The sequence below is a fragment of the Mirounga angustirostris genome, unplaced genomic scaffold, assembly GCF_029215605.1.
Source record: "Mirounga angustirostris isolate CCGP_5_RB_7025 unplaced genomic scaffold, mMirAng1.0.hap1 SCAF_9, whole genome shotgun sequence".
Lineage (NCBI taxonomy): Eukaryota > Metazoa > Chordata > Mammalia > Carnivora > Phocidae > Mirounga > Mirounga angustirostris.
Genome location: NW_026991717.1, coordinates 52,381,201 through 52,398,420, shown reverse-complemented (window position 1 = coordinate 52,398,420; position 17,220 = coordinate 52,381,201). Strand labels below are relative to the sequence as shown.

The following is a 17,220-nucleotide window of genomic DNA, read 5'->3' as shown; positions in this document are numbered from 1 at the left end:
AATTAAAATAAAATGTCAAAACGGAAAAAGTCACCTCAAAAAAAAGAACAAGAGGCAGTACCAACTGCCAGGGACCTAATCAATACGGAACATTAATAAGATGTTGGAACTAGAGTTCAGAATGACGATTTTAAAGATACTAGTTAGGCTTGAAAAAAGCATGGAAGATATTAGAGAAACCCTTTCTTGAGAAATAAACTAAAGAGAAAAAAACTTGAGAACTAAAATCTAACCAAGTCGAAATCAAAAAGGCTATTAATGAGGTGCAATCAAAAATGGAGGCTCTAACTGCTAGGATAAATGAGGCAGAAGAGAGAATTAGTGATATAGAAGACCAAATGATGGAAGATAAAGAAGCTGAGAAAAAGAGAGATAAGCAACTACTGGATCACGAGGGCAGAATTCAAAAGATAAGTGATACTGTAAGACGAAACAATATTAGAATAATTGGGATCCCAGAAGAAGAAGAAAGAGAGAGAGGGGCAGAAGGTATATCAGAGCAAATTATAGCAGAGAACTTCCCTAATTTGGGGAAGGAAACAGGCATCAAAATCCAGGAGGCACAGAGAACCCCCCTCAAATTCAATAAAAATAAGTCAACACCCCAACATCTAATAGTAAAACTTACAAGTCTCAGAGACAAAGAGAAAATCCTGAAAGCAGCTCGGGAGAAGAGATCTGTAACCTACAATGGTAGAAACATTAGACTGGCAGCAGACCTATCCACAGAGACCTGGCAGGCCAGAAAGGACTGGCATGATATATTCAGAGCACTAAATGAGAAAAATATGCAGCCAAGAATACTATATCCAGCTAGGCTGTCACTGAAAATAGAAGGAGAGATAAAAAGCTTCCAGGACAAACAAAAACTAAAGGAATTTGCAAACATGAAACCAGCCCTACAAGAAATATTGAAAGGGGTCCTCTAAGCAAAGAGAGAGCCTAAAAGTAACATAGACCAGAAAGGAACACAGACAATATACAGTAACAATCAACTTACAGGCAATACAATGGCACTAAATTCATATCTTTCAATAGCTACCCTGAATGTAAATGGGCTAAATGCCCCAATCAAAAGACACAGGGTATCAGATTGGATAAAAAAAAATAGACCCATTGATATGCTGTCTGCAAGAGACTCATTTTAGACCCAAAGACACCCCCAGATTGAAAGTGAGGGGGTAGAAAACCATTTACCATGCTAATGGACACCAAAAGAAAGCTGGGGTGGCAATCCTTATATCAGACAAATTAGATTTTATTTTTATTATTTTTTTAAACATTTTTTTACTTATTTATTTGACAGAGAGAGAGACAGTGAGAGAGGGAACACAAGCAGGGGGAGTGGGAAAGGGAGAAGCAGGCTTCCCGCAGAGCAGGGAGCCCGATGTGGGGCTCGATCCCAGGACCCTGTGATCATGACCTGAGCCGAAGACAGACGCTTAACGACTGAGGCACCCTGACAAATGAGATTTTAAACCAAAGACTATAATAAGAGATGAGGAAGGACACTATATCATACTTAAAGGGTCTATCCAACAAGAAGATCTAACAATTGTAAATATCTATGCCCCTAACATGGGAGCAGCCAATTATATAAGCCAATTAATAACAAAAGCAAAGAAACACATCGACAACAACACAATAATAGTGGGGCACTGGGTGGCTCAGTTGGTTAGGCGTCTGCCTTTGGCTCGGGACATGATCCCAGGGTCCTGGGATTGAGCCCACATAGGGCTCCCTGCTCCGCACGAGGCCTGTTTCTCCCTCTCCCACTCTCCCTGCTTGTGTTCCCTCTCTCTCTGTGTCTTTCTCTGTCAAATAAATAAATAAAATCTTTTTAAAAATAAATAAATAAATGACACACTGGACCAAATGGACTTCACAGATATATTCAGAACATTCCATCCGAAAGCAACAGAATACACATTCTTCTCTAGTGCCCATGGAACATTCTCCAGAATAGATTACATCCTAGGTCACAAATCAGGTCTCAACCAGTACCAAAAGACTGGGATCATTCCCTGCATATTTTCAGACCACAATGCTTTGAAACTAGAACTCAATCACAAGAGGAAAGTTGGAAAGAACTCAAATACATGGAGGCTAAAGAGCATCCTACTAAAGAATGAATGGGTCAACCACGAAGTTAAAGAAGAATTTTAAAAATTCATGGAAACAAATGAAAATGAAAACACAACTGTTCAAAATCTTTGGGATGCAGCAAAGGGAGTCCTAAGAGGAAAGTATACAGCAATACAAACCTTTCTCAAGAAACAAGAAAGGTCTCAAATACACAACCTAACCCTACACCTAAAGGAGTTGGAGAAAGAACAGCAAATAAAGCCTAAATCCAGCAGGAGAAGAGAAATAATAAAGATCAGAGCAGAAATCAATGAAATAGAAACCAAAAGAACAACAGAACAGATCAACGAAACTAGGAGCTGGTTCTTTGAAAGAATTAACAAGATTGATAAACCCCTGGCCAGACTTATCAAAAAGAAAAGAGGAATGACCCAAATAAATAAAATCATGAATGAAAGAGGAGAGATCACAACCAACACCAAAGAAATACAATTATAAGAACATATTATGAGCAACTATATGCCAGCAAATTAGATAATCTGGAAGAGATGGATGCATTCCTAGAGATGTATCAACTACCAAAACTGAACCAGGAAGAAATAGAAAACCTGAACAGACCTACAACCACTAAGGAAATTGAAGCAGTCATCAAAAATCTCCCAAAAAACAAAAACCCAGGGCCAGATGGCTTCCCAGGGGAATTCTACCAAACATTTCAAGAAGACTTAATACCTATTCTTCTGAAACCGTTCCAAAAAATAGAAATGGAAGGAAAACTTCCAAACTCATTTTATGAGGCCACCATTACCTTGATCCCAAAACCAGACAAAGACGCCATCAAAAAGGAGAATTACAGACCAATATCCCTGATGAACATGGATGCAAAAATTCTCACCAAAATATTAGCCAATAGGATCCAATAGTACATTAAAAGAATTCTTCACCATGACCAAGTAGAATATATCCCTGGGCTGCAAGGCTGGTTCAACAACTGCAAATTAATCAATGTGATACAATATATTAATAAAAGAAAGAACAAGAACCTTATGATCCTCTCAATAGATGCAGAAGAAGCATTTGACAAAGTACAGCATCCTTTCTTGATCAAAACTCTTCAGAGTATAGGCATAGAGGGTACATACCTCAATATCATAAAAGCCATCTATGAAAAACTCACAGCGAATATCATCCTCAATGGGGAAAAACTGAGAGCTTTCCCCCTAAGGTCAGGAACACGGCAGGGATGTCCACTATCACCACTGCTATTCAACATAGTATTAGAAATCCTAGCCAGGGGCGCCTGGGTGGCTCAGTTGGTTGAGCGACTGCCTTCGGCTCAGGTCGTGATCCTGGAGTCCCGGGATCGAGTCCCGCGTCGGACTCCCTGCTCGGCGGGGAGTCTGCTTCTCCCTCTGATCTTCCCCCTCTCATGCTCTCTGTCTCCCATTCTCTCTCTCAGATAAATAAATAAAAAATCTTCGAAAAAAAGAAAAAAAGAAAAAAAGAAATCCTAACCACAGCAATCAGACAACAAAAAGAAATAAAAGGCATCAGAATCGGCAAAGAAGCAGTCAAACTCACACTCTTTGCAGATGATATGATACTTTATGTGGAAAACCCAAAAGACTCCACCCCAAAACTGCTAGAACTCATACAGGAATTCAGTAAAGTGGCAGGATATAAAATCAATGCACAGAAATCAGTGGCATTCCTATACACCAACAACAAGACAGAAGAAAGAGAAATTAAGGAGTCGATCCCATTTACAATTGCACCCAAAACCGTAAGATATCTAGGAATAAATCTAACCAAAGAGGCAAAGGATCTGTACTCAGAAAACTATAAAATACTCATGAAAGAAATTGAGGAAGACACAAAGAACTGGAAAAACATTCCATGCGCATGGATTGGAAGAACAAATATTGTGAAGATGTCAATGCTACCTAGACCAATCTACACATTCAATGCAATCCCTATCAAAATACCATCCACTTTTTTCAAAGAAATGGAACAAATAATCCTAAAATTTGTATGGAACCAGAAAAGACCCTGAATAGCCAGAAGAATGTTGAAAAAGAAAAGCAAAGCTGGTAGCATCACAATTCCAGAGTTTAAGCTCTATTACAAAGCTGTAATCATCAAGACAGTATGGTACTGGCACAAAAACAGGCACATAGATCAATGGAACAGAAGAGAGAGCCCAGAAATGGACCCTCAACGCTATGGTCAACTAATCTTCAACAAAGCAGGAAAGAATGTCCAATGGAAAAAAGACAGTCTCTTCAACAAATGGTGTTGGGAAAACTGGAGAGCCACATGCAGAAAAATGAAACTGGACCATTTCCTTACACCACACACAAAAATAGACTCCAAATGGTTGAAAGACCTAAATGTGAGACAGGAACCCAACAAAATCCTAAAGGAGAACACAGGCAGCCACCTCTTCGACCTCAGCCGTAGCAACTTCTTCCTAGAAACATCACCAAAGGCAAGGGAAGCAAGGGCAAAAATGAACTACTGGGACTTCATCAAGATAAAAAGCTTTTGCACAGCAAAAGAAACAGTCAACAAAACCAAAAGACAACCGACAGAATGGGAGAAGATATTTGCAAATGACCTATCAGATAAAGGGCTAGTATCCAAAATCTATAAAGAACTTATCAAGCTCAACACCCAAAGAACAAATGATCCAATCAAGAAATGGGCAGAAGACATGAACAGACATTTTTCCAAAGAGGACATCCAAATGGCCAACAGACACATGAAAAAGTGCTCAACCTCGCTCGGCATCAGGGAAATCCAAATCAAAACCTCAATGAGATACCACCTCACACCAGTCAGAATGGCTAAAATTAAGTCAGGAAACGGCAGATATTGGCGGGGATGCGGAGAAAGGGGAACCCCCCTACACTGTTGGTGGGAATGCAAGCTGGTGCAGCCACTCTGGAAAACAGTATGGAGGTTCCTCAAAAAGTTGAAAATAGAGCTACCCTACGATCCAGCAATTTCACTACTGGGTATTTACCCCAAAGATACAAACGTAGGGATCCGAAGGGGTGTGAGCACCCTGATGTTTATAGCAGCAATGTCCACAATAGCCAAACTATGGAAAGAGCCAAGATGTCCATCAACAGATGAATATATAAAGGAGATGTGGTGTGTATATATAATGGAATATTATGCAGCCATCAAAAGGAATGAAATCTTGCCATTTGCAACAGTGTGGATGGAACTGGAGGGTATTATGCCGAGCAAAATAAGTCAATCAGATAAATACATGTATCATATGATCTCACTGATATGAGGAATTCTTAATCTCAGGAAACAAACTGAGGGTTGCTGGATTGGTGGGGTTGGGAAGGATGGGGTGGCTGGGTGATAGACACTGGGGAGGGTATGTGCTATGGTGAACACTGTGAATTGTGTAAGACTATTGAATCACAGACCTGTACCTCTGAAACAAATAATACATTATATGTAAAAAAAGAAAAAGAAAAAGAAGATAGTAGGAAGGGAAAAATGAAGGGGGGAAATTGTAGGGGGAGATGAACCACGTGAGACTATGGACTCTGAGAAACAAACTGAGGGTTCTAGAGGGGAGGAGGGTAGGGGGATGGGTTAGCCTGGTCATGGATATTAAAGAGGGCACGTACTGAATGGAGCACTGGGTGTTATATGCAAACAAAGAATCATGGAACACTCCATCAAAAACTAATGATGTAATGTATGGTGATTAACATAACATAATAAAATAAAATTAACATAAATAAATAAATAAATAAAATGTCAGCATGAGGAAAATATAAGGCCTGAAAGAAAGAAGCCAGGACCACATCCCAGTTTTCAAAGACTCATAAGACCTTGGGGGTCATTTGGTCCAATATTCTGTCTAATACAGGCTTTCTTCTAGAAAAACCTGAAGCCATCCCTATTTTCATTTTCTGGATTCTTTATACGTGAGGGGAAACTATTCCTGAACCTTTTTGTCCTAGAAAAGGAAAGGAAATTGGACAACTTTTTAAAAATTTATTTTTCCTCACTTTGGAACCAGAAAGATCTTGATTTCAGGTTTAATAGAGATAGTTGAATAAATTCCTGTAAGTCGAGAATTTTCATTGGAAACTAGGACACAAAGGAGAGAAGTCAGTGGTCCCTGAAGGCGTGGGCTCTGGTTCCAGTTTGGCTACTCCCTGTCTGAGGCCTGGTCAGTCACTGACGGTTCCTGGGCCTCTGTTTTTTACTCCCACGAAATAATTAACTGATTTCTAGAATTCTTTTAGGTCTAAATTTCCTGACTCTTTGAAAGTTGAGAAGCAACACCCACTCCTAGGTTAAAATATAGCACAAAGTGATCAAATTTTGAAACACTCTCCATTTTGGCTTTATAATTTCTGCTAAAAATGATGTATGTTGGCGTTTTAAAAAAAGGTTTCACTGGCTTCTAAAAAAGTCTCCTTAATTAAGGGTAGCCCATAGGAGGAGGCATTACTCTTGCTATTTTAAACCAGAAGAATGTAAGTATGTTATATTTAGAGAAAGATATAAGAAAACTTTTAGTTTTTAAAAGGTGCTTTGTTGTAGAAAGTTCCCTGTATTTTCTGAATAAAGGAGGATACGGAAATAGGAAGAGAAGTGTTAGAAGAGCCTGTTACCTTTAGTCTCTAATTTGGGGGAGGAGGACTCAGCACGAGCCCAAGTCACATACATCTATCTCATTTTATTCCTTAGATATATATCATTTAAATTGAGATATAACTTTTCTTAAGAATACGGTGTCTTTTTGTTTAATCTGTGCAGTGCCTTCTCAAATGCTACTTATAGGTTTGAGAACATAGCCAGCAAGATAGTTTAACTGATGAGACTGATTTCTGATTGATAATGGCTTAAAATCACTGACATCTTGAAATATCGTAACCTCTCTCAATTAAAATATACATATTAAAGAAAGCTGAGTAAAAACTTATAAGTAGCTAATAAGCTAATAATAACTAGCTTTGCTTTTCACCAAATTTTACTAATGTATTGCAAAGAAATTAAAGGTTAAAAAAAATCTACTAGTTAATATCCTTAAAATCTGTTCTTTCAGGCACTCTTGTCTAATTATCATCTCATGATATAATTAAAGCAAACTTAAGTGCAGAAACGTTCTCTGAATAAAGATTTTTTTAAGTTTTGTTGATAGACATTATAGTCCGTGTGTGTGATTTGGAGGTTCAAAATTTTAGTGTAATATATGACTCGTGTAATGCTAAAGGTTTATAAATAAATTATGACTGCAAAGTAACCTGTCTGATTTCTAAACAAATATTTCAGCATTTGTACATCCAATTTTTTGGATGTACATCCAAATATTTCAGCATTTGTACTATCTTCTTTAAAGTAAGCAACTATGTTGCCATTCTAAATATTTTTGGAACTTACTTATTCATTCAACAAACATTTATGATAGATCAGTCACTATGCTAGGTGCTACTGGGTGCTATGAAAACAAGGGGAGACAAGAGGTGGTCCCTACGCTCAGGGAGCTCATGTCCATTGAGGAAGCCAGTGATTCAAACAGAAAAATTGCTAAAAACATGACAGTGAAAACCACAAAAAATGTGAGCCATTGTGGTACCCAGAGGCCAGAGGCATCAAGCCTGCCTGGGTGATCAGGAGAGGCTGCTCTTGAGAATGTGACATATGACTGGTCCCAAAGGATGAGCAGGACTTGACCAAGAGAAGTAGGAAGACCAAACAGAAAGGATAGTTATGACAGACCTGGCATGTTGGAAGAATGAAAACCACACAGAGTTAACATGGTAGACTCTTCTGAACATTCCAAATTACACTGAGTGACATTGAGAGAATAGCTGGGTAGTCAGACTGCACAGTATCATTTTTGGTCAAAACTGCACTGGTTTGAAGGCAATTCCAAAGAGGGTCTCTAAGTCTCTTGAACAATGAGAACATTGTTGGAATAAGCTTAAAAGTTGGCTTTATCTCCATTCACTGTTACACCCCTGGTACCTAGGTAAATACTTAGTGAAGGAACAAACACACTAATCCAAAAGACATGATTCACTTGCATATAATAACAATTGATATTTGATCATTTTTAAGGTGTTTTCCCCATCATCATATATAAATCATGAAATGTGAAAAAAATCTTATTTCTTTATAATCATTCATATTTTCTTTTTTTTCCTCCATTAGATTCTTTGAGGACACAGACTTTGTCTTACTCATCATAGTATCCCTAATACTAACTGTAAGTATAATAATAGTTAAGTTGTATATAGCATCTACTATGTGTCAGGAAATACACTAAATACATTACACACATTAATTCATTTCATCCTTATAAACTGTCAGGTAGACACTTTTAACATTGATCATTCCCATTTAACAGGTGGGGAAACTGAGGCATAGAGAGGTTCAATAACTTGCCCAGTATCAGATGACTAATAGAAGAGCTGGGAGTTGAAGCCAAGAAGCTTGGCTCCAGAATCCATGTGCTTAACCTCCATGTTATACTACCAAGCACATTGTATAGCACATAGAAGATAGTCATTAGATGTTTGTTGAGCGAATTCCCTCTCTTCGCAAGGAACATTTTTCCCTACTTAGCAATGGAAACTTCCACTCCACAGAGGTCAGGTTTGCTGAAAGTCATTTTTGTTATCATCATAATATCCGCATGCAAACCTGTTAGACCACTGGTGTAGCAATACAAAAATCAAGATTCGGCAACTGTTATAAAAGCATGTTGAAATACCTTCTAGTTCACCAATTTTTTTGGCAAATACTTTCAGTTGTTTTTTCAGTTTCCGAACAGTCTTATCTTGTTTTTCAAGCTGTTCCATCAAATCCTAAAGATTAAAATGAGAAATATAATAGAAAGATCAAAATAGGCCTTCTAAAATGCACAGAGGAAAAGCAGACACAAAATCACAGGCGCAACACTGTTAGTTTTACATAAAAGCTCCAGAAAAGCTCGCTGGTGGAGCCTCCACCTGGCGAAAATTGGCAGGCATGGAAACGCAGCTACAGGAAAAGCCAAATGTTAAAATACACACTGCAGTAAATCCTTTACAGCGTGATGGAGAGCAGGCTCACTGGGGAGTCTTTTCCAGCAGGACTCCATGTGGGTAAAACAATTAAATGCTCATAAAATGTACTGCTTTTTCAGTGGAATGCTTTCTCTCAAGGGGGGAGAGGCAAAATAAATTTTGACAGATGCTCAAAAAGTTCTGTGGGGACACAATTTTAGGGATGGCTGAAATGAGCTCGGGGCTTCTGACTGACACCCGTGTGTGAGACCCACCCTTCGGAGATGCTAACTTTTGTCCTGTAACTTAAGAAGTTTGGGGAATTAAAAGATAACTTGAAAAACTAACCACAGAGAAAGGATAAAGAGTGATCTGCTGACCTACGTCCTAGTGGCAGGTGGCAATAACACACCCATAACATTTCACAGGGGACATAATTTTGCTTATAGAGGAAAAAGGGGGCAATTCCAAATGCTATATATGCAAAAAAAGAAAAAAAACCCCAATACATTCAAGGGGACAGGGTAAAAAAGTCTGTGATGACTGTCTATTTAATCAAGAATTCTCAAATCACAGGCAATGTTAAGAGATCAAAAAGTAGGGGTGCCTGGGTGGCCCAGTCGTTAAGCGTCTGCCTTCAGCTCAGGTCATGATCCCAGGGTCCTGGGATCGAGCCCCACATTGGGCTCCCTGCTCTGCGGGAAGCCTGCTTCTCCCTCTCCCACTCCCCCTGCTTGTGTTCCTGCTCTCACTGTCTCTCTCTCTCTGTAAAATAAAGAAATAAAATCTTTAAAACAAACAAAAAAAGAGATCAATAAGTAAGAAGAAAGTGGCTAACAGCAGGCTCGAAGCTTAGGAGAGAAGTCAGTCAGTGCTATCTACATGTGGTTTTATTCAGGTTGTGCTGAAGGAAACATTTACAAGCACAAATAGTCAATTCACTTTCCAGTTCAGACAGCACAGAGTTAGATACTAGACCACTGATCCAAAGGGAACAGGTGCTAACATTTCCAAGTGTTCAGTTGTGCTTCTGGGATTTTACTTTATCTTTCCAATCACATTTCGCTTCCATCACACTGTAAGCCTAGCGTTAATAACAAACCCAACGTGACAAGGGATGCAGGACACTGAGAGGTGACACCACTGGCTACAAGACAGCTGTGGGAGAAATAGGTCTCGTGAAAGTTTCTGAGGAGATTCCTGAGGGGGACGGGCAGCAGAGTGCTCTTCAGTAACAGAGGCTACAAGTAGCGAGGGAGACAACAGACATGCACTCTGAGTTTACATACAATCATCCGTTTGTAAAGTGAAATCCGATATGACTGATACTTCTTAGGGTCATCTGCATATAATTCCTCAAAATACTGAAAAAACAGGCACAACGGGTATTTGTTTTTCTCTGTGTCTCTGAGGGGGAATGTGACCTCTCAGCAAAATCAATTTAAAAATATTTTACAACACAAATAATGACAGTATATGTACTCAAAAGGCTGATTTGTCATCTGCCACTGCCTTCTGATCTTTCCAAGACAGAGGATTCTAATTTTATATAGATACACACATACACATAAATGTTCACGTGCTCAGAGGCAACAGGCTGTGGCTCAAGCTCCATCATTCAGCAGGTTAAACAGAGCAGTGGCCCATATTCCTCAGATAAAGCTGGTATTTCGCTCCTCAGACCTGCTCACAAGTTGCTGTACTTTTTTTTTTTTCTGCAGCTAGCAGCAGTGACAAGGGTGAGAAAGGTAAATAAAATGGAAGTGAAAATCATGGCAACGTTGGCACTCTTGCCTGAAATTGGCAAGGCTGGTGAGAAGCTGTGTGTCTTCCCTCCCTCAAGGCAGCATGGGGGAGGCCTGTGGAGCATGTTCACAGGTGGAGGAAGAAAGCCCATCTTCGTGTTTGTGTTGGGAAGTAGGTGGGTAAGTGGGTTATGCAGGGTAGAGTTTCCAAGAACACTAAGCATGGGTCCATTGGGCTTTATTATTCTGCTCAAGTGTTTCCTAAAGAAATGCACAATTAAGATTGAGAAACTATATAATGGTTTTGAAAAGTGCATTATTCCCTATACTTAAATTTGAAACCATTCTCCAGATTTAGTAGTTGGTGAGGTACGGGAAGCAGCTGACCTGTAGAGGGTCTTCTAAAACTCAGAGAAACTCATTAACTAGACTCTACCCCATAGAATTTGAGAGCTTAATTTACTTTTGTATAGCTATGAAAAACTGCCAAGAAAATTAATACTGCAGACAAGGTTGCAAAAGAAATGATTAATCGACTTAGTGAAACAATTGGGAATTTGCCATCCAGAAGCATCTCAATTTCACAGTTTCGCCTTGTATTTTGAAACAATCATTTGTAACACTGATCAATTGTTATAATTCAGTATATTTATCAATTCTTAGGCATTAAAGCACTGTTAGTTTAATTTAAGCAATAATATACTTGAGAGTAATAAAAAACATTTCAAAAATATTCCATGATTCAAAACATTTCCCCCCACAAATCAGTGATATTTCAGTCACTTTGGAAAGAGTCCAACACTTGCCTTCACATGCTTCTCCCATTCCCACAATAGAGCCCCACGTAGCAAGCTGCCTTCAGAGTGACAGAGTGGAAAAAAAAACTTTTGGGTTTTGCATCTAATTAATACAAAAGGTGGTTGAATAGATGACACTAGAAAACTATTTGTAAGTGATCACTAATGGAGTTAATTATAATAATTCAGACTGTTAAATCTTCACAGAAAATCCAAACTATTTTATTAAAGGTCATTAAAACCCTGAATTAAAAAGAAAAAAGACAACTCACTACCAGTTCTAAATAGCTTTTCTCAAAACCAGGCTGATACTACAATATAGATTTTATATAGGTATGTGGAATTATAACTTTTTAATGACTTTTAATTTAGTAAGTATATTTATCAAACTTAAGTAGATTTACAAATCTGTAATAAACATTATTTTGTGACAGAAATATTTTAGAAAACATTTCCTGTAAAAGAAAGAAAGAAAAAAAGGAATAAGAAATAGCTTGAACTCCGTGCTAGCATTCAGAATCTGGCAAGGGGAAAATATCTCCTCATTCATTGCGATTTTGTTAGAACCAAAAATGTATAAACTTAACTCCTAATGTCCCTCCACCCTGACCTGGGAGCTCCAGCCAATGTCAAGCAAGAGCCCCCGTTTGGTTCTGCCAACCACCTTCCCTGAGCATAACTGCAACCCCTGCCTTTCTGCTAATGATGGAGGCAGGACCAGCCTTGGTGGCTGCCTGGGGACCAAAGGTCAACAAAGCCTGTCTCGAGTCTCCATTGTGACAACCACAGAACAAACCTCCTTGAAATGGCAGAGAATCTGCAGCTAGAAGTGGAGGCAGCAGGTCACCTGAGTTCTCAAGGATATCAAAAGCCCAGCACACGGTCGGGGGAAATCTCCTGGGCCTTCCCAGACGTGCCAGAGCCTTCTGTCAGAAACACAACCTAGGCACGTGCCTTTTTCATTTCTACCCACATAGTCACATCTTCCTCACTCTGTCTCTGCTAGAGAAGAAGGCTGGTATCAAGTGTTGGGCAGGGAGTTTTTCCCAGCCCAAACAGATGTGTTTGATCAAAAAGAAACCAGGACGGTCCTGCAGGGCCAGGCACTGCCCGCGGAGGGATATGTGGACCCAGCAGCTCCCCTTACCAAGTTTTCGTTGGTCAGCCTGGTGATCTCATGCTGCAGGCTGGCCTCGATGCGGGCCTCCGGGGGCAGCTGCAGGTTCTGGGCCAGCAGCTGCTGCTGCCGGTTGTTCTCCTCCTTCAGGCTCTGGATCTCCCCGCGAAGGGCTTCTGCCTCGTTCTCGTGGCTCCTCTTCTGTGACTGCAGCTGGGATTCCAGGAGCCTGAGGAGAAGCCACATGGGTGGGAAAGGGAGATGTCACCCGAGTCTCTGCTTGCTGGGCGTGAGGCTTTAGGCTCACTCGCAAGGGCAGGAAAAGTGGGGAATTTTTAGTGTTTGTGTAATTTCGGACTTCATTAAAGTCAAGAAGCTCAAGCAAGGGCCAGCAATGGAAAGAAGTGAAGCGCTCTCACAATTGTATCTTTCTGAATTATGGACCATGCTACAAATATACCATTCTCAAAGGCCCTAAGAGATAGGAAAGTTTAGGCTCTTTTGAAAAGTGTATAAGAAATGATGACTAGTGGGCACCTGGGTGGCTCAGCTGGTTAAGCGACTGCCTTCGGCTCAGGTCATGATCCTGGGGTCCCGGGATCGGATCCCGCATCGGGCTCCCTGCTCAGCGGGGTGTCTGCTTCTCCCTCTGACCCTCCTCCCTCTCGTGCTCTCTATCATTCTCTCTCTCTCTCAATAAATAAATAAAAATCTTAAAAAAAAAAGAAATGATGACTAGAATAATCAATTAAAAGACATACCTTTAATCTGGCTTACAACGTTTACAAACTAGCATTTAAGTTGGCAAAGACAGTACCTGTGTCAAAGAAGAACTCTGCACTGTAGAGGGCAAGATTACAAACTCCCAATCTAATTAAATATGCCTCTAAGAATTTCAGTGTTACTAACTTCAGGCAGAAGCTATGACCAGGGTCCCATTTCTTACTTTCTACTCTTATCTCTGGAGGACAGAAAGGCTGGAGTGGGACTCTGAAATATATACAGAGTTACCCAAATCCAGACAGATCATTCTGAAATTTCACACACATGTATTTTAAATTTGTCATTTTCTCTCTCCCCCATAAACTTCCATATCAGTAACAGAATCCTAACACAATGCGGTTTTAGAACATAGATGTTAATAGGACGAACAAAGTGGTTACGGCTTCTCTCAGCAAGCACACAAGTCAGCCGTGCCTGTAAGCAAACCAGGGCACCAGCTGTGAGAATACCAGGGAGAAACGGCATCCTCTCTTCACCATGGATCCCCACTTCTATATTTACCCCCCTTCCAAACATAAAGTTATGGTTAGGAATTAACTAACATGAAGAAAGGAAAGACGTTCTTTCATCCTAATTCCCTTTGGTATCAACTGCTGGGCAAAAGTTACTGACGTCATTGCAAGCAAACACTTAACAGCAGACTAAAAATATTTTAGCGATTATAAAATTTCAGGAGTGTGAACCAATAACGCCACAAAGTTAATGATAATGGCTTGTGATTAGAACAAACAAAGCAGAATAAGCAGGAGCCCCTTGAACAGTTAAGTATTTTTAAAATTTAATCACTAACGTGGTATTTTTATGCGATTTTAAAGATACAAATATCTTGCGAGCAGGTGAGCGTCTGTGTTAGAAAGCTGTTGCTGTTCCAATTTTATTTGCTTTCCCCTAAACACATTTAACGTGTTGAGTTCGGGTAATTATTTTGAACTGCAGCAGAGCAGTGCAGGAGACCCTCTTGATTTGTGGTTTCACACATTTGGATTTCACAATAATCACACAGAATGCCAAATCAGGCACTCAACACTGCTGTTAGGCAGCGTGGTACTGTATATAAGAATGCAGTCTCATTGCCACAGGTGTTCATACCCTTTAAATTGGTCATTATTCCAAACAAGAAACCACTAAGTAATAGGTATTAAACTTTCCCACTGTAGTTTGAGCTCTAGTTGAAAGTTTTTTCTTCCAACTCCTAGTGAGATATTCAGAAATTTTAGTGAGTGAAGGGAAGATCCTTCACTCATAGGCAGCAACTCTTATATTCACTATCAATCCGTTTCAGCTTTAATTGCATCCCTTGGTGGAGAAAGTTTTTAAAGAAGGTGTTTGGCTGAATGTTCTAAGTTTTACTGAAATTCACCCAGGAAGACAATTAATGCATAAGAAACATAGATGCTAAAGTCAGAAGGCCACTGTTAGTAAGAAAAACAACAAATTAATAACATTCCATTTTGAGGAGACAAATATAACCTGTTGGCTTGTTTTAACCCTTCATAAACCAGCCACAGCTCTCCATCCTCATTCAACTCATGGCAATCCATAGCAGGTGATCTTCCATGCAAAAGGAACAACAATGCAAAACACAAAGGGACACAGGATGGTCATGAGATGATGATGGTCAAGAGCAGCACACGGTATTTCCAATATTTCATTAAGTCAATAGATTGTTTTTATTAATTACAGATGGCTTTAAGACATTATCACAAAAATTACTTTTGGTTAATTTTCTTTAAAAATGGGTAACATGTAACATCACATGTCAATGGGTAGAAAGTAAAACAATAATTAAGGAGCTAGAGCTACTTTTTCTGCAGCATAAGAAATGACTGAAAAGGTGAGAAAGAGGTTCTGTTTTTCAACATTTCATTCAGCTAGCAGAGTGATCTTATGCGTCACATATTATATGAGAGACCGAGATCAACCATGACAGTCACACACATATAGGATGAAAACTTCAGCTATTGTCTTCATGTGGCAACCTTCACAATCCATGTCAAAATTAAGTTTTAAGTCTTATGAGTAGAAACTTGTTTTTGCTTAATAAAATCCACTTTCCTATTTTTAAAATTGTCTTAAGAAATTCTTATAGGAGTAACATAATTAAGAATATGTCCAAAGTTCTCAGCTTTTATGACACAACTGTTAAAAAAGATTTTTTGCGTCGAAAATTAATGTTAAGATCTGGGGAAGCTGCTTTTATATAATTTTTAAAGATTATTTATTTATTTATTTGAGAGGGAGAGAGATAGCATGCTAGAGAGGAGAGCACAAGTAAGGGGGAGGGAGAAGAAGACTCCCCACTGAGCAGGGAGCCCGAAAAGGGCTCGATCCCAGGACCCTGGAATCATGACCTGAGCCGAAGGCAGACGCTTAACCAACTGAGCCACACAGGCGCCCCTGCTTTAATATTAAAGATGTGACACATTTTATTAAAAGTATGTATAGGAGCACCTGGGTGGCTCAGTCGGTTGAGTGCCTGACTCTTGATTTCAGCTCAGGTCACGATCTCAGCATCATGGGATCGAGCCCCGTGTCAGGCTCCATGATCTGCGCTGGGCATGGGGCCTGCTTAAGATTCTCTCTCTCTCTCTGCCCCTTCCCCCTACCTGACTCGCTCTCACTCTCCCATGTGTGCTCTCTCTTAAAAAAAAAAAAAAAAAAGTATGTATAAATAATAAATAATGACAAAGTTGATTACGGGTTTTTTTACCTGGGGTATAAAAATATTTTTGAGTATCTGCCATCAGACACTGTTCTACAACCTTCCACATGTATTATTTCATTTAGTTCTCCTAGTAACCTACTGTGTATCATTTGCCACACTGCAGAAGAAGACACAGAGGTTTAGAAATAAGATACTTTAGAGGTTACACACTGGCAAGTAGGAGAGCTCAGGGCTATCTGACTCCAGAGCCCACATTTTTACTCTTCCTATTAGACTTTTGTTAATATGATGTGTACAGAAAGCACATTCCAGAGAATGTTCTATTTACCATCTCCCCCTGGAAAGTTGATCTATTTCTATGGTCTCAATTGTATTATTATACACTGATGACTTCAAAATTTATATCTCAGCCCACATTCCTCTCCTATTCCAGATCTAGATGTTCAACGGCCTAATGGATTTCTCTCCTTGGATGTCTTCCTAGCTCCTCAAATTCATTATTTATAAATCTACTGGTCATCTCCACTCTGTGCTTCCCCACACCGCAGACCCAGGATCATGAAACGGCATTACCACATCCAACCAAGTAGTCAGACACATGAGAGCCCCCCTCTATGATTCTCTATCCCTCACCCACACATCCAAGCCACCAGGCTTACTGATCTCATCTTATGTATCTTATCTATCTTTCAAAGTGTCCCATTTCTCTCAATCTCAACTGCCACCAACCAAGTCAAGTCACTGTAATCAGTCATTCAATTACAGTAATAGCTTCCTAACTGCTCTTTATGCCTTCAACCTTGTTCTACTATAATCTATTCTCTAACATAAAAGCCAGGGCTAGCTTTCTAAAATTCCAATATCATATCATTCTCCTACTTAAAACATTTCAACAACTTTGACTGTCACTGGAATGAAGTCCAAATTGCCTTGGTTGTCTCCCCAACAGTCTACAAAACTTCCTTACTGCTATATTCCCAGTGTGTGACATAGGGCT

The 17,220-nt window shown here is 39.6% G+C and overlaps 1 protein-coding gene across 5 annotated transcripts in view; it reads right to left on the bottom strand.

Moving 5' to 3' along the window:
• MYO5A (myosin VA) overlaps positions 1-17,220 on the bottom strand; it is a 197,513-nt gene that overhangs the window by 22,047 nt on the left and 158,246 nt on the right. For 2 of the 5 annotated variants that reach the window (XM_045900057.3, XM_064570465.1), the window contains 4 exons: positions 15,029-15,109; positions 12,806-13,004; positions 10,406-10,480; positions 8,843-8,936 (listed from right to left, as the gene is read on the bottom strand). In XM_045900057.3, coding sequence (XP_045756013.1) covers positions 8,843-8,936; positions 10,406-10,480; positions 12,806-13,004; positions 15,029-15,109 — 449 coding nt within the window. The remainder of the gene's footprint in view (positions 1-8,842; positions 8,937-10,405; positions 10,481-12,805; positions 13,005-15,028; positions 15,110-17,220) is intronic. The other 3 variants (XM_045900058.3, XM_045900059.3, XM_045900060.3) reach the window with 3 other exon arrangements.